The sequence below is a fragment of the Phytophthora ramorum genome (assembly GCF_020800215.1).
Source record: "Phytophthora ramorum isolate Pr-102 chromosome Unknown Phyram_PR-102_s0003, whole genome shotgun sequence".
Lineage (NCBI taxonomy): Eukaryota > Oomycota > Peronosporomycetes > Peronosporales > Peronosporaceae > Phytophthora > Phytophthora ramorum.
The window spans coordinates 4,410,234-4,431,842 of NW_027150649.1; the positions used below are offsets into that span (position 1 = coordinate 4,410,234).

General features: G+C 56.8%; 7 protein-coding genes across 7 annotated transcripts; 4 read left to right on the forward strand and 3 right to left on the reverse strand.

The window, feature by feature from the left end:
• Positions 1-3,803: 3,803 nt before the first annotated feature.
• KRP23_4403 (Serine/threonine-protein kinase Chk1) lies at positions 3,804-4,643 on the reverse strand (the record flags this gene model as incomplete). The annotated part of the gene is made up of 1 exon (XM_067889358.1): positions 3,804-4,643. The coding sequence occupies one exon, from the start codon at positions 4,641-4,643 to the stop codon at positions 3,804-3,806; it is 840 nt and encodes a 279-aa protein (XP_067748524.1).
• Positions 4,644-9,014: 4,371 nt separating this feature from the next.
• On the forward strand, positions 9,015-9,854 carry KRP23_4404 (Serine/threonine-protein kinase Chk1; the record flags this gene model as incomplete). The annotated part of the gene is made up of 1 exon (XM_067889359.1): positions 9,015-9,854. The coding sequence occupies one exon, from the start codon at positions 9,015-9,017 to the stop codon at positions 9,852-9,854; it is 840 nt and encodes a 279-aa protein (XP_067748525.1).
• A 2,244-nt stretch (positions 9,855-12,098) lies between these two features.
• On the forward strand, positions 12,099-13,899 carry KRP23_4405 (Cobalt/magnesium transport protein CorA; the record flags this gene model as incomplete). Its single annotated transcript, XM_067889360.1, has 2 exons — positions 12,099-12,477; positions 12,545-13,899. 2 exons carry the CDS (start codon positions 12,099-12,101, stop codon positions 13,897-13,899), a joined length of 1,734 nt encoding a protein of 577 aa, XP_067748526.1.
• Positions 13,900-14,932: 1,033 nt separating this feature from the next.
• Positions 14,933-16,507, forward strand: KRP23_4406 (uncharacterized protein; the record flags this gene model as incomplete). Its single annotated transcript, XM_067889361.1, has 1 exon — positions 14,933-16,507. The coding sequence occupies one exon, from the start codon at positions 14,933-14,935 to the stop codon at positions 16,505-16,507; it is 1,575 nt and encodes a 524-aa protein (XP_067748527.1).
• Positions 16,508-16,601: 94 nt separating this feature from the next.
• Positions 16,602-17,564, forward strand: KRP23_4407 (uncharacterized protein; the record flags this gene model as incomplete). Its single annotated transcript, XM_067889362.1, has 1 exon — positions 16,602-17,564. One exon carries the CDS (start codon positions 16,602-16,604, stop codon positions 17,562-17,564), a length of 963 nt encoding a protein of 320 aa, XP_067748528.1.
• A 59-nt stretch (positions 17,565-17,623) lies between these two features.
• On the reverse strand, positions 17,624-20,278 carry KRP23_4408 (Heat shock 70 kDa protein 17; the record flags this gene model as incomplete). The annotated part of the gene is made up of 1 exon (XM_067889363.1): positions 17,624-20,278. The coding sequence occupies one exon, from the start codon at positions 20,276-20,278 to the stop codon at positions 17,624-17,626; it is 2,655 nt and encodes an 884-aa protein (XP_067748529.1).
• A 183-nt stretch (positions 20,279-20,461) lies between these two features.
• Positions 20,462-21,586, reverse strand: KRP23_4409 (uncharacterized protein; the record flags this gene model as incomplete). The annotated part of the gene is made up of 1 exon (XM_067889364.1): positions 20,462-21,586. The coding sequence occupies one exon, from the start codon at positions 21,584-21,586 to the stop codon at positions 20,462-20,464; it is 1,125 nt and encodes a 374-aa protein (XP_067748530.1).
• Positions 21,587-21,609: the final 23 nt, after the last annotated feature.

A 21,609-nucleotide genomic window follows, 5' to 3' on the forward strand; every position in this document is an offset into this window, starting at 1 on the left:
GTCTAGGGTCGTTGCGGACCCACGCACAAACTCCAGCAGTGCGTGGGGTCAACGGTGGACAAGGGGTTTGGATCGGTGAAGCACGACGCATCCGTGCACGACCATCTCCGCCCACTAAGACTCGATTAACAGAGGTATCCATAGTGCTGGTTGGTTGTCCTCCTGGTAAAAGTGTTCGACCAAGTGCGAGCGCAATAGGCCACCACCCGGGCATATCGGAACTCGTTCACACGCCTCATCGACCTCACCCGTAACGCGGCCCCGACGCGTGGACCCGCGGCCATCACAGCGGCGGCACTTATTAATATCATCGCCTTCGAGGCTGCTCACAGATATGCGTCGGCAACGGCCACGACATACGGATCGCACAGGTGGAACGCATCCTTCCGCACTGGTCGCTTCAGGTACAAGTGAGCTGAGCATCGATGTATTCCGGCAAACTTTCCGCATTAATCTGTTCCATCGCCCACTATGGAGAAGATCTGCTCGACGGCTCAAGCTGCTGCGCACAGACCTGGTGGCGACTCGCCGAGACCCCTGCAGGCTCACGGGTAACCCAGCACCAAGACGCCAAATGACAACATACGATTAAAATTAAGATTAGCGGATATGGCAGAGGATACAATTATTGCACAAACTGAACCATGGCCTGACACTAGCTTCAGTGCAGTAGTAGCGGATGAGAGAGCACTTCAGACGTGGTCAGGCGCTGGCTCGGGTCACGCTTGAGTAGGGCCGACACGAGAACGCACACCGCCTCGGAAATAAACGAGGACATCTTCCACGCATCGACAACGCGGCGGACACCCAGCCGCAGGAAGTCATCAAAGTCGTTTTCGTTCTCGGACGCGCATTGCACCAGCGGCGACCCCGTGAGCATGATGAATAGTGCAATACCTAGAGACCACATGTCGGCGCACATGGGTGAGTATTGTTGGCCCTCCACCACCTCGGGGGCCATGTAGTACGCCTTGCCCACCACCTCGAAGCACGTGCGATCTGCGTCGGTTGCGAGGCCAAAGTCCGAGATCTTACACACGCCGCCACGCAGTAGCACGTTCTCCAGCGACACATCTCGGTGTGCGATGCCGTTCGTGTGCAGGAAGTGGAGGCCGAGTGTCACCTCGCGAAAGAGACGCAATGCTTCTTGCTCCGGCACTCGGCCGTTCGGCGAGCGCTGAACTCGGTCCCAGAGGTCTCCCTCGGAGCAATGTTCCATGACGACGAACCACGACTCGTTGTGCAGGAAATCTTGCCGGAAGTGCACGATGTGTGGGTGTGGCGGCAGCGCCAGCAGTTTGGTGATGGCTCGTCGCTCCTGCCACGGGTTGTCGGCGTTTGGGTGTGCCTCGAGCAGTCCCGCGGCTAGCTCGAGCGAGACCTGTTTGATGGCCACGAGCTCGTTGTTGTTGTGCGTGTCCTCGCAGGCGCACACGGCGCCGTAGAGGGCGTCGCCAATCTTGTGCTTGAGGCGGTAGCGCTGACGGATCATGACTTTCTTGATAGATGAGCAGTTTTGAACGCTTTGAACGACACCTCTGGACGGTGCCGCGCCAAATGGAGAATGAGCAGAGCGCAATTCTACGGGCCTGCGATAAAAACTGCGCCAGCAAAGTTCAGCGGGAGGGTTTTACTTGACGCCTCGAGAATAAAATTTCTAGTGACGCCGCCGTGAGTCATGCGAGAAGGCAAGGCCACTTGATTGTTGCTGCTTTAAAGCAGCTCGTGTCGGCAACGTTCAGATCGCTACCAGGCTTGGTCTCTATCCTGAAAGAGAGCTTGGCGGACACGTCTAGTGCTGTCCTCAAAGGAGAGTACCGTTTGTAAATCGTCAAAAGCATGCGATTGTGTAAAATGGCGGGACGCTGTAGACATTCGATTGTGCTCCACTTTATGGAGCGTGAGGCTCTCCGTGGCCACCGCTGAGATCGCCAGACGTACCCATGAGGCCGACCGCTGACAATCCCGATGCCAGTGGCAATGCCTAGAGTGGATGATAACCACTGCCCCCTATCGCTATGCCACCAAGCTACGGCCGACTCGAGTGTAGCCGGCATGCAGCTATAATAGGACAGTGCTCGGTGTCATTGCCGCCCAGTCATGCTTCCTCTTGAATTTCCTCTTGAAGAGCATCGACGTGTCGCGCAACATAGCAACTTCAACATCTTGCGTTGCTCGATTAGAAAGATTTTGTAGACGCACAGTTCGGCGCTCGAGGAACGCTAGTTGCTGGCGCCGGCGTCCGTTGTTCAGCATTGCAGCCTCGATTGTCTAGCAGTTCTTGGTTGCCTGGAGCGCAGTCTGGCTGCGATCTCGTCTTGTTGTGCGCTGATCGAATACTCGGTGTTCGGCAGGTTGTATTTTAGGCAAGCTCGGTTAAACGGAGTTACACCGACCGCGCTTGGAGTCCCCAACGGGACCAAAGACGGTCGCTCTTGCTTATTGAACGAGTGTGCTGCTGTGTGTGTGTAAAGCCGGAATGTGAGTCCAGGTATTCCTTTACCTGGGGGAACTGGGTAAGCAAGGCAGAGTCTGAGCTCCAGCTGTACTTGGTTTCGCTTTCGGATTGAGCAATGGAGGAGGCTGGGTTCTGGTGCTTCTTTTCATTTCATGAAACGCAGCTCCACTCGGGGGTTGAACAAGTCGTAGCGTTTAGCCAGACCCAAGGAGAGAGTGCTCGCCGTCGACAGACATCTCTTCTTGAGGCAAAACGGTAACGAAGGTGGCCTCCAAGTCGTCCGCCTTCGAATTGGTGACAAAAGCTTCGGACGACTCGGTCTTGAACTCTCTGGTGCCGCCGTATCGCTGGGCTAGTTTGGTAGGCGAGAGGTGGAGGCGAGAGCGAGTTGCTTGGTGCCTAGCAGCTGCTAGTAGACTGCTAGCTGAACCAGCAGTTTACCAGACGAGGCATGAAAACAGCAGACGAAGATCGTTGACGGATCCAAGCAAGAGTTTCGGTCGTTGGCTCTGGTCTGCTTTCCTTCAGTTTGATGCTGCTCGGGGTTTGCCAGCCAGCCGCGAGCACGAGCAAAAGCTCAGGCACGACCTTGGTCACAAAGCCTGCTATGACTTCGAAAGGAAAGACAGCGGCAGCGAATGCGAGAGAAGCATCAACTCGAGCGTTGGTGTCAGCTCGCACAGCTCATTCCGTTGGTAATACCAGCTTGGTATTGAATATCGAGGCAGGCATCAATCCAGCGCGCTCTATGCTGGTAATACTTTTGTGGGGGTTTGGCGCTGGTCGTTGTGGCCTGGAAGGAGACCTGCCTGTTGGCAGGCCTCCACTGTGGTGAGAGATTTCTACCGGACAGCAGCTTGCTGTACTGCTACTGCAGGGAGAGATGGGTGCATTTTTGCCAAAGCAGGCGCTGTATGAATAGGTCTGCGAGCAACCAAGCCAGATGCGACTCGGGCTCAGCCCAACGGCAGGTGATGCAGGCGAATGGTTCCGAAGGGTTTGCCGCGAACCTCAGCAAGCGTTTGTCTTCGTCACCTGCCACCAAGTCTTAGCCGGTTACTCGCGTCACATGCTGCTACATGTATATATATCCACTCGAGTTGCCGCATCAGCCTGTCGACAGTTTCAGTGCGCGGCGCAGCTCGTGCGAAACCCTTTTGTGATGGCCGTGATTGACAGCGTCGCTGTTGAAGTCCTTGCCGATGCACAGCTAGCTATGAGTACTGTGTCAATCCTTATACTGTATCACCATTATTGCGCGCACTGCGTGCTACTTACAACTTTATATACGACTCCGTCCGTCGTGTTCCTAACGCACTATGACTCCATCTAGTTGGGTACATGTCTACACTGCCGTGGGCTCCATCTCCAGGAGCTCCACCAGCCCCTCCGCTGTGGGTCTTCGCTCTGGGCTCACATTCAGCAGCTTGTCCAGCAGCGCGACCGTGGGGCGTGAGATCACGTCCGAGAGCCCCCATGAGTCGACGACCTTGGCCACGCCCAGCTCGCAGAAGGCGCAGAAGGCCTTGTTGCCTCTGGACGCGTTGGACGTGAGCGGCGAGCCCGTGAGCATGATGAAGAGCATGATGCCGAGCGACCACATGTCGGCAGCCAGCGCGTCGTACGGCTGCTGGTCCACGACCTCGGGCGCCATGTAGTAGGCCTTGCCCACGGCCTCGCCTTTGCCTCGCTGCGGCGCGTCCGTGCTGAGCCCAAAGTCTCCGATTTTGCACACGCCGCGGCAGTAGAAGACGTTCTCGAGCGACAGGTCGCGGTGCGCGATGCCATGCGCGTGCAGGAAGCGCAGGCCGCGCGCACACTGGCGGAAGAGCTGCAGCGCGTCCAACTCGGACAGGCGGTTCTTGGGCGCGCGCTCCAGCAGGTCCCACAGGTCGCCGCCCGGGCAGAAGTCCATGATGACGCACCACGTGTCCTGGCCCTGCAGGAACTCGCCGCGGAAGCGCACCACGTTGGCGTGCGGCGGCAGCGCCATGAGGCGCGACACCACGCGGTGCTCGCTCCAGGGGTTGTCCATGTTGGGGTTGCGGCGCAGGGCCGCCACGGCGCGCGCGAGCGAGACCTGTTTGATGGCCACGAGCTCGTCGCCGTCCTCGTAGAGCGCCACGGGTCCGTACAGCGCGTCGCTGAGCGGGCGGCGCAGGCGGAAGCGGTCGGCGAAGAGCATCGTCGTGGCGTGAGGGGAGTTGAGTTGAGTGGCTTGCGTCTGCGACGGCCGATTCGGTTGTGGGCGTTCGTGGCCGCGGCGCGCAACTTCTCGCGGCGGGTTTTTAACTGGGCAGACGGCGCGCGTCCCTAATAACGGCGCAGGAATTGCTATTGCACGCGCCGGAAGGAAATGGCGCGGCAGACGCGCCGGCGCTGCGGCAACGTTGGCTGCTTCGGCAACTTAAGGTCAGACTTCGCGTGATGACTCCAGCAATAGCCGCGCGCTTTTCGGCTGCAAACCTCAGCAAACTGCTCAGCAGTAGGACCAGTGAAGCTTGGTCTCCGGATCTGCCGCCGCCTGCTGCAGAGTGTTAATGCGCCTCATACTCGACGGCGGCGGCTGAAATTCCCGGGCCTGACCAAGCGGCGCACTTCACGGACGTGGGACAATGCTTACAATTCGACTCCGAAGCATTCCGAACGAATGGGAGACGGTGGACAGCCATGGACGTAAGCGCACTTACGAACGGGGCCGGCACTTGCTGAACCCGGGCCTGGAAGTATGGCTGGGACGTTAGTAACCGAGCAAGCCTTGATGGCGGCCAAAACTGAAGCTCGGCCCAGGGAACGCCTGCTGATTCTGCTGATTCTGCTGCAGCTCTATCCATGTCGTACGAGTCGCCGCCACACATCGTGCAGCCACACTACGTCGATTTGATTCTACGTTGGAAGCCCGAACGGCGAACTCGCTGTGCGCTGTCTCCGAGGCTGCCTTTTTGTCACCGGAAACGACTGCCCAGGGAGTCAGGGAGCTCGATCATGGTATCGACCCACGCTGCTGCAGTCCGCTGCTGGACGCGCTTCTAGCACTAACGCCCTTGCCTGAAGTATGCTAACACTGCGCCCGGCCGCCAAAGCGCACGCCCAGCGTTTGTTTGGCGACTGCAATCGAATTGAGACCCTGCTTGACATGATGAACAGCCAGTTTTTTTGCTTCAAGACCCTGATGAACGGCCTTTTTTTGCCACGCTTGATAGAGCTTCAACGACTGATTCCTTCGATCTTTTCTCAGCGTGTGGCATGGCTCGAACAATACCGGTAAGCGCCGCCTGCTTATGTTGCCCGATGCGATCGCTCAACATAGCACGAGTCGCTACACTGTACAAAATTACGTGGTCTTTCTAGTCGAGCGACATACGATGCTTCAATTTGAAGCCCTTATGTTGCTCAACTTACCAAATCGTCTGGTTGAAAACGCCCAAGGATGTGCCACATGTACCAGCAGTGCTCGAATGGAAAGTGTGTGTACATTAGTAAAATGTCACGGGTCCATGCCATTGGGGCTGCAGGAGAGAGCGGGGTGTATTCAAGTTACCGACCTTGCGCTGACATTAGCTCTGTTTGCGGACTGTAGTTGGTCATTGCAAGCAGAAATATTTGTAATGGTGATAGGATCATGTATACTGTATGCTATAAAATGCGATGAATCCCACGAGCCAGAGGACTCCTCGATAAAATAGTCAAAAGTGCCAGCGAGAAAAGGAACATCTTCAGGAAAGCTTATATCCTGGTATTCCTTTCATTTGAAAGTTTTCAAAACCCAGCAGTGCTACTGAAGCAATGGATGAGCGAGTACTTCAGACGTGTTCAGGCGCCGACTCGGGTCACGCTTTAGTAGGGCCGACACGAGAACGCACACCGCCTCAGAAATAAACGAGGACATCTTCCACGCATCGACAACGCGGCGGACACCCAGCCGCAGGAAGTCATCAAAGTCGTTTTCGTTCTCGGACGCGCATTGCACCAGCGGCGACCCCGTGAGCATGATGAATAGTGCAATACCTAGAGACCACATATCGGCGCACATGGGTGAGTATTGTTGGCCCTCCACCACCTCGGGGGCCATGTAGTACGCCTTGCCCACCACCTCGAAGCACGTGCGATCTGCGTCGGTTGCGAGGCCAAAGTCCGAGATCTTACACACGCCGCCACGCAGTAGCACGTTCTCCAGCGACACATCTCGGTGTGCGATGCCGTTCGTGTGCAGGAAGTGGAGGCCGAGTGTCACCTCGCGAAAGAGACGCAATGCTTCTTGCTCCGGCACTCGGCCGTTCGGCGAGCGCTGAACTCGGTCCCAGAGGTCTCCCTCGGAGCAATGTTCCATGACGACGAACCACGACTCGTTGTGCAGGAAATCTTGCCGGAAGTGCACGATGTGTGGGTGTGGCGGCAGCGCCAGCAGTTTGGTGATGGCTCGTCGCTCCTGCCACGGGTTGTCGGCGTTTGGGTGTGCCTCGAGCAGTCCCGCGGCTAGCTCGAGCGAGACCTGTTTGATGGCCACGAGCTCGTTGTTGTTGTGCGTGTCCTCGCAGGCGCACACGGCGCCGTAGAGGGCGTCGCCAATCTTGTGCTTGAGGCGGTAGCGCTGACGGATCATGACTTTCTTGATAGATGAGCAGTTTTGAACGCTTTGAACGACACCTCTGGACGGTGCCGCGCCAAATTGAAAATGAATGAGACTCTGCCTCGGCAGCATACATGCATCATGGCGGGGCTAAGGATGCTCGGAAGGTCTGCACTTTGGGCGATAACAGCTCTGAAATCTCTTCAGTCAGGACGACTTGATTGTTTAAGCTCTACAACGAATAGTGCTGACAAGTTTGCTGGTGTTAAAGTATGCATCTCCGACGTACTCTTTGTCATAGTACTACTGAAGTACTCAAGTAGTACTAGGGATTTGTATCCCGTGCAATATAGACCAGTCAAGGTACGACAGATAAGGGGTTATTATCACCGCCGAGAGCTTCCAGTCCTCACTTCTCAACTTCTCATCTTCCCCTCCAATACACAAGCCATCTTCCAGGCCGGCTTCCTCCTCAAGAACCCTCTCTTACTTTACTCTTCGCACTATCCTCCGCTGTCCTAATCCTCTGCAAATCATTATTTTAACAGCTGGAAAAGCTTCATGGTCCTGCGTTGACCACTGCCTGGTACACCGACCACTGCAAACAGAGCTAATGTCAGCGCAAGGTCGGTAACTTGAATACACCCCGCTCTCTCCTGCAGCCCCAATGGCATGGACCCGTGACATTTTACTAATGTACACACACTTTCCATTCGAGCACTGCTGGTACATGTGGCACATCCTTGGGCGTTTTCAACCAGACGATTTGGTAAGTTGAGCAACATAAGGGCTTCAAATTGAAGCATCGTATGTCGCTCGACTAGAAAGACCACGTAATTTTGTACAGTGTAGCGACTCGTGCTTTGTTGAGCGATCGCATCGGGCAACATAAGCAGGCGGCGCTTACCGGTATTGTTCGAGCCATGCCACACGCTGAGAAAAGATCGAAGGAATCAGTCGTTGAAGCTCTATCAAGCGTGGCAAAAAAAGGCCGTTCATCAGGGTCTTGAAGCAAAAAAACTGGCTGTTCATCATGTCAAGCAGGGTCTCAATTCGATTGCAGTCGCCAAACAAACGCTGGGCGTGCGCTTTGGCGGCCGGGCGCAGTGTTAGCATACTTCAGGCAAGGGCGTTAGTGCTAGAAGCGCGTCCAGCAGCGGACTGCAGCAGCGTGGGTCGATACCATGATCGAGCTCCCTGACTCCCTGGGCAGTCGTTTCCGGTGACAAAAAGGCAGCCTCGGAGACAGCGCACAGCGAGTTCGCCGTTCGGGCTTCCAACGTAGAATCAAATCGACGTAGTGTGGCTGCACGATGTGTGGCGGCGACTCGTACGACATGGATAGAGCTGCAGCAGAATCAGCAGAATCAGCAGGCGTTCCCTGGGCCGAGCTTCAGTTTTGGCCGCCATCAAGGCTTGCTCGGTTACTAACGTCCCAGCCATACTTCCAGGCCCGGGTTCAGCAAGTGCCGGCCCCGTTCGTAAGTGCGCTTACGTCCATGGCTGTCCACCGTCTCCCATTCGTTCGGAATGCTTCGGAGTCGAATTGTAAGCATTGTCCCACGTCCGTGAAGTGCGCCGCTTGGTCAGGCCCGGGAATTTCAGCCGCCGCCGTCGAGTATGAGGCGCATTAACACTCTGCAGCAGGCGGCGGCAGATCCGGAGACCAAGCTTCACTGGTCCTACTGCTGAGCAGTTTGCTGAGGTTTGCAGCCGAAAAGCGCGCGGCTATTGCTGGAGTCATCACGCGAAGTCTGACCTTAAGTTGCCGAAGCAGCCAACGTTGCCGCAGCGCCGGCGCGTCTGCCGCGCCATTTCCTTCCGGCGCGTGCAATAGCAATTCCTGCGCCGTTATTAGGGACGCGCGCCGTCTGCCCAGTTAAAAACCCGCCGCGAGAAGTTGCGCGCCGCGGCCACGAACGCCCACAACCGAATCGGCCGTCGCAGACGCAAGCCACTCAACTCAACTCCCCTCACGCCACGACGATGCTCTTCGCCGACCGCTTCCGCCTGCGCCGCCCGCTCAGCGACGCGCTGTACGGACCCGTGGCGCTCTACGAGGACGGCGACGAGCTCGTGGCCATCAAACAGGTCTCGCTCGCGCGCGCCGTGGCGGCCCTGCGCCGCAACCCCAACATGGACAACCCCTGGAGCGAGCACCGCGTGGTGTCGCGCCTCATGGCGCTGCCGCCGCACGCCAACGTGGTGCGCTTCCGCGGCGAGTTCCTGCAGGGCCAGGACACGTGGTGCGTCATCATGGACTTCTGCCCGGGCGGCGACCTGTGGGACCTGCTGGAGCGCGCGCCCAAGAACCGCCTGTCCGAGTTGGACGCGCTGCAGCTCTTCCGCCAGTGTGCGCGCGGCCTGCGCTTCCTGCACGCGCATGGCATCGCGCACCGCGACCTGTCGCTCGAGAACGTCTTCTACTGCCGCGGCGTGTGCAAAATCGGAGACTTTGGGCTCAGCACGGACGCGCCGCAGCGAGGCAAAGGCGAGGCCGTGGGCAAGGCCTACTACATGGCGCCCGAGGTCGTGGACCAGCAGCCGTACGACGCGCTGGCTGCCGACATGTGGTCGCTCGGCATCATGCTCTTCATCATGCTCACGGGCTCGCCGCTCACGTCCAACGCGTCCAGAGGCAACAAGGCCTTCTGCGCCTTCTGCGAGCTGGGCGTGGCCAAGGTCGTCGACTCATGGGGGCTCTCGGACGTGATCTCACGCCCCACGGTCGCGCTGCTGGACAAGCTGCTGAATGTGGGCCCAGAGCGAAGACCCACAGCGGAGGGGCTGGTGGAGCTCCTGGAGATGGAGCCCACGGCAGTGTAGACATGTACCCAACTAGATGGAGTCATAGTGCGTTAGGAACACGACGGACGGAGTCGTATATAAAGTTGTAAGTAGCACGCAGTGCGCGCAATAATGGTGATACAGTATAAGGATTGACACAGTACTCATAGCTAGCTGTGCATCGGCAAGGACTTCAACAGCGACGCTGTCAATCACGGCCATCACAAAAGGGTTTCGCACGAGCTGCGCCGCGCACTGAAACTGTCGACAGGCTGATGCGGCAACTCGAGTGGATATATATACATGTAGCAGCATGTGACGCGAGTAACCGGCTAAGACTTGGTGGCAGGTGACGAAGACAAACGCTTGCTGAGGTTCGCGGCAAACCCTTCGGAACCATTCGCCTGCATCACCTGCCGTTGGGCTGAGCCCGAGTCGCATCTGGCTTGGTTGCTCGCAGACCTATTCATACAGCGCCTGCTTTGGCAAAAATGCACCCATCTCTCCCTGCAGTAGCAGTACAGCAAGCTGCTGTCCGGTAGAAATCTCTCACCACAGTGGAGGCCTGCCAACAGGCAGGTCTCCTTCCAGGCCACAACGACCAGCGCCAAACCCCCACAAAAGTATTACCAGCATAGAGCGCGCTGGATTGATGCCTGCCTCGATATTCAATACCAAGCTGGTATTACCAACGGAATGAGCTGTGCGAGCTGACACCAACGCTCGAGTTGATGCTTCTCTCGCATTCGCTGCCGCTGTCTTTCCTTTCGAAGTCATAGCAGGCTTTGTGACCAAGGTCGTGCCTGAGCTTTTGCTCGTGCTCGCGGCTGGCTGGCAAACCCCGAGCAGCATCAAACTGAAGGAAAGCAGACCAGAGCCAACGACCGAAACTCTTGCTTGGATCCGTCAACGATCTTCGTCTGCTGTTTTCATGCCTCGTCTGGTAAACTGCTGGTTCAGCTAGCAGTCTACTAGCAGCTGCTAGGCACCAAGCAACTCGCTCTCGCCTCCACCTCTCGCCTACCAAACTAGCCCAGCGATACGGCGGCACCAGAGAGTTCAAGACCGAGTCGTCCGAAGCTTTTGTCACCAATTCGAAGGCGGACGACTTGGAGGCCACCTTCGTTACCGTTTTGCCTCAAGAAGAGATGTCTGTCGACGGCGAGCACTCTCTCCTTGGGTCTGGCTAAACGCTACGACTTGTTCAACCCCCGAGTGGAGCTGCGTTTCATGAAATGAAAAGAAGCACCAGAACCCAGCCTCCTCCATTGCTCAATCCGAAAGCGAAACCAAGTACAGCTGGAGCTCAGACTCTGCCTTGCTTACCCAGTTCCCCCAGGTAAAGGAATACCTGGACTCACATTCCGGCTTTACACACACACAGCAGCACACTCGTTCAATAAGCAAGAGCGACCGTCTTTGGTCCCGTTGGGGACTCCAAGCGCGGTCGGTGTAACTCCGTTTAACCGAGCTTGCCTAAAATACAACCTGCCGAACACCGAGTATTCGATCAGCGCACAACAAGACGAGATCGCAGCCAGACTGCGCTCCAGGCAACCAAGAACTGCTAGACAATCGAGGCTGCAATGCTGAACAACGGACGCCGGCGCCAGCAACTAGCGTTCCTCGAGCGCCGAACTGTGCGTCTACAAAATCTTTCTAATCGAGCAACGCAAGATGTTGAAGTTGCTATGTTGCGCGACACGTCGATGCTCTTCAAGAGGAAATTCAAGAGGAAGCATGACTGGGCGGCAATGACACCGAGCACTGTCCTATTATAGCTGCATGCCGGCTACACTCGAGTCGGCCGTAGCTTGGTGGCATAGCGATAGGGGGCAGTGGTTATCATCCACTCTAGGCATTGCCACTGGCATCGGGATTGTCAGCGGTCGACCTCATGGGTACGTCTGGCGATCTCAGCGGTGGCCACGGAGAGCCTCGCGCTACCTTTCTACAGCGCCTCTCCATTTACACTTCCACACACGGAAGGGCACAAGTTTTTAGCGAGGTATAAATGTTTACCAAAGGAGACTGTGTTGTACGTGTCCATCAACACGAAGCTCTCTTCCGGAGAGCGTACTGCCGCGCTCGTGCCCGCCTGGTAGCGATCTCGAATTTGCCGACACGAGTTGCTGCAGAGCACCAACAGTCTACACCGCACCAAAGTGCTAGGAAAAATGAGCAGCAAAATGTGGCTCCATCGACGGCTTTGGTTCACGCTGACAAATTGTGCGTATCTGCTAGTCTGAAAAAGTCATTATTGTCATTGAAGATACTGGGTTGATGCTGCTGCTCCGCCGCGCGTGCGTGCGCTCCCCCGCTGTCTCCGCGCGCCTCTTTCATCACTCCTTGTCCTCTTTCCATTCGCTCTCCCCCCTCCCCGTGCGGACGCAACGATCGCTCTCCACTCGCCCCTTTGCAGCCTTCGGAACATGTCGCTCGCTCACCTCGTTGACGCCCGAGAAGCCGAACCCTGAGCTGCCGACGCTGCACGGCATGAACCTGCTGAGCCTCGTATCCCGCGCGCGAGACTCGCACCCTTTGGACTGGTCAGAAGGCGCGGGCGTCGCGGAGGAGACGAACCAATTGGACCTCATGGACCCACACTACGACCTCACAAACGCCAAGCTCACCAAGCTCTTCTCACTCTTCCAGCCTAATGGTGAGACGGTTTGCAGTGCTTTCCTGCTAGTTTCGACACTAATTTTCAAGTTTTGCTGCGGTGACAGGGGCCGGGATGGTGTCGTACGACGGCTTCCGACGGGGGCTGCAGGCCATGGGCATCTCCTGCGAGGACGAGGAGCAATTCAAGGCCTTCATCGGACAAGTGGACGACGACAAGAGCGGCGGCATCACGTACGAGGAGTTTCTGTACGCTATCCAGGAGATTAAACTGGCGCAGCTCTTCAGTCCCGAGTTCGTGAGGGCGCTGAGTCGGGAGTACGCCAAGATGTACGGCGGAGTTGCGCCCGTGGCGAGCTTGGGCTCGATCGAGTACTCGCCCGACCGGATCCGAAGCGCATACCCGATCGAAGGAGTGGAGAAGTTCATGTACTCGAGACGTCCGAATTGGGCCAGTGTCCGGTGGATCAACGCGGAAGGAACGGACCCGCTGATGATGCGGCGGTTGGCTGTGCGCTACCGTCTGCATCCGCTTGCGGTGGAGGACACGCTGGATGCGGATCTCGAGCGGCCCAAATACGAGCACTACGATGAACACTCGTCTCTGGTCCTTCAAACGGTTCACGCCCGTGATTTGAAAAAAGCGCTGGAGTACCAGAGCATGTATCGCGCGTCGTTGTATGTCCGAGACAACGGCGTGTCGCCTTTTGAGAGCATGGGGAAGGCGGAGCTGGAAAGCAGGCTTGATGAACTCGCCATGGGGCGCATCATGGCACCGCCTGAACAGCTCAGTCTGTATATCATGGACAATGTCGTCATCAGTGTTCAGGAATCGCCGAGTACCTTGTGGCCGACACTGAAGCAGCGGCTAGACACCTCGTACTCGAAGGTTCGGCAGAGCGGCACTGCGTTCCTGGTTTATTCGATCGTGGACGTGTGTGTAGACGAACTATCGCCTATTGCACACACGTTTGGGGCCAAGGTAGCGATGCTGTCTCGCCTCCTCCGTCACGACCCACGAAACTTTGACGTCGACCGCCTCGCGAAGTGCTCGAAGGAAATCAAGGGGCTCAAGCTGTTGTGCAAACCACTGCGCGAAATGACCACGCAGCTCATGGAATCTGACGACTTTGAGGGCGAGACACTGAGGTATTTTCGTGACGTTCAGGACCACGTGACGGTCGTCGATGAGACTTGCGATCGCCTCCTGGACCGCTGCCGCAGCCTAGTAGACGACTTTCACAACGCCCGACATGCCCAGCAGAGTGAAGTGAGCTACACGCTGACACTCGTGGCCACCGTGTTCCTTCCGGCGCAGTTCCTCACTGGCCTCTATGGTATGAATTTCGTGAACATGCCTGAGCTGCAGTACGAGCACGGGTACATGATCTGGTGGGGTGTCGTGTCGACCATCGCTACCGGGACCATTTCGTACTTCAAGTTCTACAAGAAGTGGATCTAATAGATCGAGTAAGCGCGCGCCATCCATTTATCTACAACCGATTGGACGAGTGCGTAATTGAACGTTTGAAATGGAGACAAGTGCTTTCGTGGAAAAGCTGAGCTCTCTGAGCGGCCATCCATTTCGATGCAAATGTGCTGTTCCTGACTATTGCTTGTTCTTGAAGATGACCAGGGGGCCGCCTCGGGGGCGAATCTGTCGGTAGGCCTACGACTATCATCGGTTGATCAAAGTGTGTTTTGTATGCCTAGGGCATGCACGAGGGCCACTTTAGGCTTCAGTCGAGTCTCGGAGGCAATCACTCTGCTGAACTTACTACTGAGTCAGATAGTACTGCAGGCTAAGTCTCTACCTGCTCGTGCCAGGACAGGCAAAGCACTTTGCCATGAATATTCGCTGGACACTTCAGCTGCAAGCGTGAGTCCTGATATCGGCTCATGAGTTGGCGGCAAAGCATCCACAGAGACAACAGATTACTTCCGCCGTCGAATGTGTAACATCAAGCGCGCTCCACGACCTCAGCTTCACCGCAATTCCGTCCAACGAAGACCTTTGGGCGCCGCTTGTGCCTCAAGAATGTTAGCGCGCGTTACGTTACTCCTTCAGCTCGACTGAACTCGACACATTGAAGCGTGTGGCCAAGGCTGTTTTTCACCAAATTCAAGACTGCGTTTAGCGCTGGAAGATCGGAGATCATACCTCGTTGCGTGCCCCAACTCCTGTGGGAAGGTGCAGGTAATGTCGGCCTCAAAACTGCAAGTGGTCTCTGCGCTAACTGCTACCACGACTGGCCGTTCTCGGCGGTTATTACCGAATTCGCCACCTTGACGACAGAGAGAACCGCACGATGCCGTTGCCCGACTTCCGGGTACGATCGACGAGTCGATTTGCTTCTGTTGGTCCTAGCGGGCTGAATAGCGCGATTCGAAGCGTTGCATCGGGGCCGATTTCCAGCAGCAAATATTTGCATCGGCTTCATAGCAGCAAGGCATCGACGACCAGTCGGGAGAGCAGAAGAGTGGTGCGCAAAGCAATGGTATGCGCTGGAAGTCTTCGTGTGCGCACGTGCAAGCTACTCTGGAAGTCAGCGGCACTGCAGCTGATGGTCACCACCACTACCAGCTTAAGCGAGGACGAGTCGCACTTCGACGACTGTGAAGATGACTCGGACGAGTCGGGAGAAGATGATGACATCGAGAAGCTAACCACGATGGCTCGGCCTAACAAGACGCACCACTACTCGCTGGTATGTTGTCACCGGTCGCTAATGGGCCATGCACGCCGAGAACGAATCGAGTTAGACGACCCTCGCGATCCGGTTGAGTTCGTTTGGGGCGAAGATGGCTTGCTGAGCACCCGATTCGAGTTCAGCATCTTCTACGGCAGTGTTCGGGCGGCTGGACGGCGCCGGACCCTCACTTGCCGCGCGAGAGATGCCAAGGAGTATCTGCAATGGACGGAGGCTCTCCGCACGGCAATGGAGTGTCAAGGCAAGAACAAGGGCGATATGAAGCTTAACAGGTCCACCCACGCTCGCACGGTAGCATCATCCAAGGCTGCCTCGAACTCTGGGTCTTTTTTTGACGCGGATGTTGTCGAAGAACAGCAACAACTTCTGCAGCAGCAGCAGCGAGTCGAGCAAGACTCAGCGTGGAAAAGGATAGCAAAGACCCCCACTTCTCCTACAGCAGCAACAGCATCCGCAGCCATCGCACCTCCAAAAGTCGAGATCGCAGAGGAGTCGGCACTCAAGCCTATTCCAGCTGACATCGCTGCGGGGTATGGAGTTGGTCGTAGGCGACAAGCCAGCGCTGTGGTGATCCCACCATCGCGCCCAGTAGGCACTCGCCTTCAACGCCGAAAGCCATCAGTGCCTGCATCAGGTGTGATGCGACCAAGCGGTATCGCTCCCTTGCGTCGCAGCAGTATCACTTCCAAATCTACTGCTAGCGGGATCCAAAACGTGACAGTTGAGCAGGTCAAGCCGGATCGCCCGATAGTGACCGTATTTCGACCCGTTCCAGCAGGCCAGCGACGCCGAAGGACCAGCAGTGCAGCCAGACGTCTCAGCTCCACACGAACGCGAAAGATCAGTCTCTCAGACGGTCGTATCGATACCATATCAGGCGCGTGGAGGCCACACATTCCCGACACCAACGGCAGCTCCAAGAGAGGTCGACCACGTGTGTCTCCAACGTCCGAGCCGGAGGAGAAGCGTCCGCGTATGCCGAGCTCCCCGCTCGCATTGGTTCCAGTTCTCGGAGCGCTGCCGATGTTGCAGTCTCCGTCGTCCCTCGTGGACTCGCCGTTCGACTTCATCGACGCACCGACCATCGACAGCCCGCGCACGACTGAGTTGGTCAGCTCGCTCGTGAAAATCGCCAAGCAGCGACAGAAGCTGCTAAAGTCTCGTCCGAGCAGCTACCGGTACGGGCCCCCGCTGCTGGCGCGCCAGTCCGAGGAGGACGCGTGGGTCATGTCGCGCCGCACCTCCCGCCTCAACCTGGACATGTGCGACGTGGAGGAGGCCACGTCCACACGCTCCAACAGGCATAAGAACGGACAGTCCTGGGCGGCGTACCTGAAGGCGATGGAGTGCGAATTGTAGTGCAGCCGTGTTCAGTAAATTATTGTCTTCAACATCTTGGACAAAATTCCGTATTCTGTTTAATTATGTCGCGACACTTATTTCGAGAAAAAAGATGAAGCTCAACGTGTACGTCGCGGCCAGCGGCGGTGCCGCTCGTCGGATCTGCTGGTACGAGGGCACGTCGGACGCACAGGTGGAGAAGGCTATCCGCATGCAGCTGCGTCTGCCTCGAGATGCTCAGTTCCTGCTTAGCGACGTGGACGGAGACGTGGTACCCGTGTCCTCCACGATGCCCAACGGTCAGCACTACACGCTGGCACTGCACGAAGAGGACGAAGAAGTCGAAGTGGGCACGTCTGTGGACGTGTCGCCCGATATGAATACACTGGTCACGTCAGAGGTGACGTCGCCATTGATAACGCCGAGACCAGTGACGCCAGCGTCCAAGCGAAGGAGACTCGAAGCAGGCAGCACTAGCAGTACAGCATCCCCCGTGACTGAGGCGGAGGAGGCTGGTACACCTCCAACTATGGCTATTACCGTTGTCAGACACCCATCTTCGCCGCCACAACGATTTGCTACTGTCATTGCGCAGTTTGTCGACACGTTCACGCGGCCGATTGCCAACGATGACAACGTCAACTTCATCCCGAACGCAGGTCGCTTTGCGCTCTACTCGCTCTATAGCGAGTTGGTGCGAGACACGAGGTTCCACCCGAAGCGGGAAGATGTTTTCTACAAAATGACGTCCATGCACGGCAAAGTGGACCGACAACGAGTGAATCGCTACTATCGGTGCCCGGCGCAGAGCGGCGAAGGAGATGAGTTTGTGCAGTGTAAACCGCAGGGTAAAGGCGTCTTGCTACGACGATATCGCAAGGTGGAAAGCTTCGAGGAGCTCGAGGACGTGGTCAAGTCGGCGCCGTTCGTGGCGTGGCTGCAGCTGGACCCGACGGATGTGGTGGCGCTGTACGTGCGCTTCGTTGATGGCTTCACACCGATCCCCAAGAGCGGCTACCTAGCGCAGGACAAGACAAGTGATGCTATCGTACAGAACGACGCGTTCATAGCGTAAGGGGTGCAAGGCATACGTTTCTTTAGTTTGATAAGTCCTTGCGACTGCGTGTGTTTTTTCTACAATTCGTCCTTCTCGTCGACAGGCTTCTCCTCCTCTTCAGTCTCCTTCTCGGCCTCGGCCTTCTCGCTGTCGGCTTCCTTAGAGGTCTCTTCCTCGGTATTGGATCCGTCCTTCTCGGTGTCGTTCTTGTCGGTCTTCTCCGGCTGCGGCTTCGGTCGCTTCGCGAGGATGGCGACGAACTTCTTGACACCCTGAACCTTCTTGGCAACATCCGTAGATGCAACCACGGGCTTCTCGTGTTTGGGCGCGGCCTTTTGCGACTCCGCCGACTCTGTCAACCACGCCTCCAGCTCGTCGAGCTTCTCAGCGACGTCACTGCGCTCCTCTTCCGTCACCTGCGGCTTGCTCGTGCTCCATTCGTTCATGAGCTCGCGCGTGCTAAAGGCGTACTCCTGGGCAGTGTTGATAGCGATAGGCAGTTCCTTCATCTCCGCCACGCGGAAGAGGATGGCACTGAGGTCTGAGTCCAGTGTGTCCATCTTCTTCTTGTACTCAGCAGCATCCACCTTTTCGCCGTCCTCGTACAGCCACTCCTCAGTCTCCTCCAGCTTTGACTGGAGAGATTCGACCTGCTCCGGCACTGTCACCTGCTTAATCTGGCTTTCCTGAGCGGACAGAGCGTCATGCGCCTTGTAAATGAAGGTCTCGAGACTGTTCTTGGCCTCCAAGTTAGCACTGCGCTTGTTGTCGGCCTTTTCCATCTCGGTCAGCATGCGCATCGAATCCTTCTTGATCGTTTCACTCATAGGCAGCACACTCATGCCCTCTTCGGGTTCGTGCGTCTCGTATGCACGCACCACTGTCAGCTTCTCGCGGTGCGTCTTCGTCTGCATCTCCTTTCTGGTCTCCTTCACGGGCTTTTCTTCCTCCTCGACCTCCTCGTCGCCAGCCTTGCTGCTGTCAGCACTGCCGTCTTCCTTCTTAGACTTCTTGCTCTTCTTCTCCTTTTTCACTTCCACCTCGACTTCGACCTCCTCTTCCAGCGTAGCCTCAGCCTTGGCAATCTGAGCAATACCGTTGCTGTCCAGCTCGAATGAAAGAGTGACCTTAGGCTCGCCAAGGTTCTTGTCCGCCATGCGGGCGACAAACTTCTCGACACCAGTAATGTTGAACTTGCCAATCTGCACGCTCACGCCGGCGGGCAGCATCGACGGCTTGTCGTAGCGGAATGTGCAAGACACATCGTTCGAGTGCGAGAAAGACACTGACTTGCGCAGACCGAGACGGTGCGACTCTGAGAAGAGCGCCGCACGCTTCATCCACTGCTTCGTCTCCACCTCGTCGTCGTTGTTGTCGTTATCCTTGGGCTCGGAAGCAGACAAATCCACAAGACGCACGCCAACCGGGTACGACGCGATGTCAGTCATGCCCACCTGGCGAACACGGAACGAGTTGCTCAGGTTGGCGGCACGGAACGCGGCACCAAGAGCCATAGCTTCGTCACCGTTCAGGTGCACGCTCAAGTCCTTGCCTTCGAAAAACTCCGAGAGCTGCTGCTGGATCCTAGGCATACGCACGCCGCCACCAATCAGCTCGATTTCATCAATGTCAGCGACCGTCAGGCCAGCCTTCTCCAGAGCCACCTCCACAGGCTTGATAGTACGCTCGAACAGGTCAGCCGAGAGCTCCTCGAGCTTGGAACGCGTCATGGACGTGAAAAAGTCAATGTCGTTGTACAGACTCTGCATGACCACGGGGATCTCCTCGTTGGCAGACAGCACCGTCTTGGTCTTTTTGGCCTGTGCACGAATCTTTGCCATCGGGCGGGCCACCTTGCGGATATCCTCTCCGATCTTCTCACTGAACTCGGTAGCCAAGTATTCCGCAAGACGCAAGTCGAACTTGGCGCCTCCGAGCGACTCATCCCAGGCGTTGCTGATCGTCTCGAACGTCGAGATGGTCTTGTTCTTCTTGAACCCGTCCGGCACCACCTGACTGGAAAATTCGGCGATACTCACCTGCAGCGACGTGGATCCCAAGTTATAGAACAGAATCTTCTTGGGCTTGTCCTCCGGGTCGTAACTCGCGTGCACAGCCAGCTGCAGTGCCGCGGCCGTGTTCTCGTTAATCAGCGAGAGCACGCGCACGCCTGAGATCTCCGCCGCATCCAGCAGCGCCTGACGCTGCGCCTGGGAGAAGAACGTGGGCACTGTGAGCACCCAGTCTTTCACAGGCGCCTCCGCGAACGTGTTTGTGATCTGTCTCGCGTGGGCAAACACCATGGCCACGAGCTCCTCTGCCTGGAAAGCCTGGTCCTTCCCGTGCTTGAGGGAGATAGTCCCTCCGCGCGACGCGTTCTGCACGAGATCGTACGGAAAATGCTCCTCGTCCAGCAGCGCTGAGACCTGCGGGTCGCTCAGCGTCGTGCCCAGCAGCCTGCGGATCTGCGAGTAGGCCGTCTGCGGCCTGCGCACGCCCACGGTAGCAGCGTCCGCGCCGTAGAGGCGCTCGTCGCCGTCAAAAGCCACCATCGTCTCGGTCTTGCGCTTGCTGTGCACGTTCGTGACGATCTCGAAGGGCGTGCCTGGCTTGACGAGCGCGATCTTGAAGAACTCGCCGCCGAAGTCCACGCCGGCCACGATGGCCTCCACCATGGAGGCGGCCAGCAGCCCAGAGGCCAGCAGCGCGAGCAGCATGCGAACGGTCTTCATGTCTGCACGCAAGAGTGATGGTCTTGTGTCCTCTCGACGCGGAATGCGGAATGGATACCGGTCGGACGGCCAAAGGGCAATGAACGACACGTGGCTGCAGGGAAATACTGAAAGCAAGTGACCATATTTTGACCAATGAAGAGAACGCATTTTGGATTTGCTGACGTGGCGGGATGGCTACATTTATGTCACTGCAAGTTGCCTTTTTTGGTGCAGCAACGCGTCGAGGACGGAGGCCTGCGCGTGCAGCTCCGCGCCGTGGAGGGCACGGACGCGACGTAGCTCATTGCGAAGTTGACGGAGTTGGTCTTGGAGTTCAGGACACTTGGTGCAGACTGGGGTGTAGATAGGAGACTCTGGCTCGGTGGTTTTGGCTGAAGCGACGCAATGGCTGTAGCATTTGCTCTTTTGATTGCCATCTTCGTCGTCGCTGCTGTCGCTTAGATGCAGCAGTAGCTCGATAGGGATTTGCTGCTCCAGTCGTCGACGTCGGGTTGGAATTGTTGCAGGACGTACCATCCGACGCCTCTTCTCTTCTTGGAGCGTGCGCAGCTTGGCCTTGCACGCAGCCACGTCGTTACGAAGCGTGGCTTCGGTGCGGTGTGCTTTGCGCAGTAGAGATTCGAGTGTCCGCACTTCATTCACGCGTCGCTGGATAGTATCATTTGCAGATGACATCTCGTGCTTGTAGTGCTTGAGCTGATCCTCCATCTTCGCGACGGAGGAGTCTGCTGCTCGCCGCTTCTTGGTCGCCTTCTCCGCTCTCTCTTTTGCGTTACGCAGTTCTTTCCTCTCTTTAACTTTCCACTCAGCTTCAAGTTTGTTGTTTTCGCGCTCGAAGCGTTGCAACGCACTTGTCATCCGGCTTTTCCATTCTAACTTCTCGTACCCGTGTGTGGTTTTGAGCTCGTTCATGTCGGACTCCATTTTGATCGCCTTCTCACTTTGCTGCTGTAATGCTGCCACTTTGCGCCTCAGTTGCTGTGTGCACTCTCGCAGTTGCTGGGTCAGCTTGCTGTTTTGAGCTTCTAGAGCCAGGTTTCGCGTTTGAAGCACATGTGATCGAGCTTTGAGTTGCGTCAAGACCATCTGCGTTTGTACCGATTGCGCTTGAGTTTCATCGACCTGCGACGTTTCCTCTAGTAGCTCAGCCTGTAGTCGTGGTAGCTTGGCGGCATACAACTCGTTCTCGGTCTTCAGTTTAGCCATTTCGGTGTTAGCACGTTGCAGATCAGCAGTTGCCACCGAGAGCTGATTCTTCAACCGAGCATTTCGTTGTGACAGTTTTTTATTGTCAGTCTCAGTCATCGATAGCTGCAGCTTGAACGAGC